Source organism: Suricata suricatta, chromosome 14, assembly GCF_006229205.1.
Source record: "Suricata suricatta isolate VVHF042 chromosome 14, meerkat_22Aug2017_6uvM2_HiC, whole genome shotgun sequence".
NCBI classification, from domain to species: Eukaryota; Metazoa; Chordata; class Mammalia; order Carnivora; family Herpestidae; genus Suricata; species Suricata suricatta.
Genome location: NC_043713.1, coordinates 86796729 through 86798973, shown reverse-complemented (window position 1 = coordinate 86798973; position 2245 = coordinate 86796729). Strand labels below are relative to the sequence as shown.

Sequence of the window (2245 nt, the reverse complement as noted above, 5' to 3'; positions counted from 1 at the left end):
GTCTCCTCCTGGCGGGTGCTGACGGACGGCTGTCCTCGGAAGGGGGGGGGCACTTAACCAAAACGGAGAGGGTCTCTTCACAGGACCTCGTGGCAGATTTTGCTACTTTATTAGAAATATAAATAAAGAGATGATTCCTTCTGTCTTTTTATTTGTCTTTTTGCATTTTTTTAACAAATAATTTTTGGTAGCTTGTCTGGGTTGTTTCGACTCGTAAAATCATCTTCCTAGTGTGGGCCCTTGCGCAGTTCCGGGTCTCCGTCGGCAACCCACCCAAAGTTGGCTCCGCTGACTTTCGAAACTCTGCCATCATCGACGGCTAAAAAAATCCTTGCTACAAAAGACCCGCGGCCCCTCTCTGAGGCTCCAGGACTTGTGGGCCTGACGGCAGGGCCCTCCTGGAGCCAGACGCGACCCGGAGCCCAGCGAGGGGCCTACGCCTGTTCCTTGAATTTCTCCAGGTAGTTTCTGAGCTCTGGGGGGGCGCCCGCGGCCTGGCACACCCACTTGATGTCCTCACCCCCGCCGCCCAGGATGGAGTCCACGGTGGGGCAGCCGCTGTCTGGCAGGATGGTGGTGAAGGTGGTGAACTTCACCTTCTTCCTTTTGGAGGTGGGCGAGTGCAGGGGCTCGGGCTTCGGGTCCCTGGCCCGCCCGCCCCCCGGGTCTGGCCTGTGCACCTGGCCGTGCACGTGCTGCGGGGCGCCGCCCTCCAGCAGCAGCCGGCCGCTCTCCTCGCTGCCCCCCGGGCCGCGGTCCAGGACTGTCGTGTGCTCCTCCCCCGGCGGGGACCCCTCGGCCGCGGGCTCCAGGAGCTCCGCCTCGTTGCCCAGCCACACCCAGTCGTGCGAGTGCGTCACGGAGGCCTGGCCTTCCAGCGGCACCTGCTTGTGCCGGAACCTGAGGGCGAACGTGGCGCAGTTGATGAGGAAGACGAGGATGGCCAAGCAGAAGACGCCCAGCAGGGCGTACATGCCGATCTCCAGGTCGCTCAGGCCCCGCGGCGTCTGCACCAGGTCGCTGGCCCCCAGCCCGCCCCCCGCGCTGGGCAGGTCCACTCGGGCCGGGAAGTTGGTGAAGTCCAGCGGGATGCGCTGCAGGGGCCCCTCCCCGGAGGGCCTGCCGGCGTCCAGCCGGCCGCTCGTCACCACCCGGCTGTCCGGCAGCGGCCGGGCCGTGGTGCCACCCCTGCGGAGAGGGCCCTCCTCGCGCTCCAGGGATGAGCGGCCCCCCGGGGGCCCCTCGGGCTCCTGAGCCTTCTGCCGGCGGTCGCTGGCGTGGTTCTTGATCTCGCCCTCGTCCTTGTCCCCGCCGGGACTGGAGTCGGCGTCGTTCTGGCCGAACTTGACCCTGACGCTGCCCACGCCCACGGCCAGGATGCTCTTGCGTTTGGACTTCTGGCAGGCCTCCGCGATGGTCATGTCCACGCGCACCAGTGGCCCCTGGCCTTCCCCCTCGGCCATCACAACCGGCCACCTGGGGGAGTGGGCCCGGGGGACGGACACGACAGCCTCGTCCAGGGAGGTGGCTGTCAGGGCGAAGTCCCTGGGGTCGTAGATGTCAAGGGGTGCCACGGAGCCATCACTGAGGTGGAGCCACGTGCTGACCACGGCTTCCTGCAGGGAGACAGGTGTTAGGACACGGCCCGGGGCCTGGGGAGGCCTCCCCTCTCAGAGGCCTGCCCGCCGGCCCAGACCGGACCCCCAGGAATCAGGAGCTGGACGTAAAACTGGACCTGGGGACCGATGGTCTGCGGAGGAAACAGTCAGGTTTTACAACGGGATCGAGAGTCGCTGTGACTGAAGGGAACGCAGGGGGACACGCAGGGGGACCCGCCGGGACGCCTCTGGAGAGGCCGCCGGCTTGACTCCCAGCCCCGCAGAGCCTCGTTCTGGGGCTCCTCCCTGCTCTCACGGGGTCCGGCCTGTGGTGGAGTCGGGATGGCGCCTGATGCTCTCCTACTGCGGCACCCCTGCTCACATCTGCCAAGTCTGCTTGGCCACGCGAGGTGACCGTCCACAGGCACTGGGAGCCGGGACCCACGTCCTCCGCACACCCGCGCTCCAGCAGCCACACCCGCAACGGCCACTGTGCCTGCTGGGGACCCGCCGCGGTGTGGCCTCTGCGCACGGACTCCCTTTCTCTCGGCGCGATGCCCAAGGAAGATGCTCTCCTGTCACAGCTCCTCATGCTGCGGGTGAGGGGCGGGTTCATGGACAGCTGGGGGGTAGGGAAGGGGCGGGGT

At 66.7% G+C, this 2245-nt stretch overlaps 1 protein-coding gene across 1 annotated transcript in view; it reads right to left on the bottom strand.

Moving 5' to 3' along the window:
* Positions 1–342: 342 nt before the first annotated feature.
* The window catches only part of LOC115278167 (transmembrane protein 132C-like), a 107899-nt gene continuing 105996 nt past the window's right edge, over positions 343–2245 (bottom strand). Inside the window, exon 6 of the mRNA XM_029922611.1 lies at positions 343–1616. Coding sequence (XP_029778471.1) covers positions 435–1616 — 1182 coding nt within the window. The 3' untranslated portion in view covers positions 343–434. The remainder of the gene's footprint in view (positions 1617–2245) is intronic.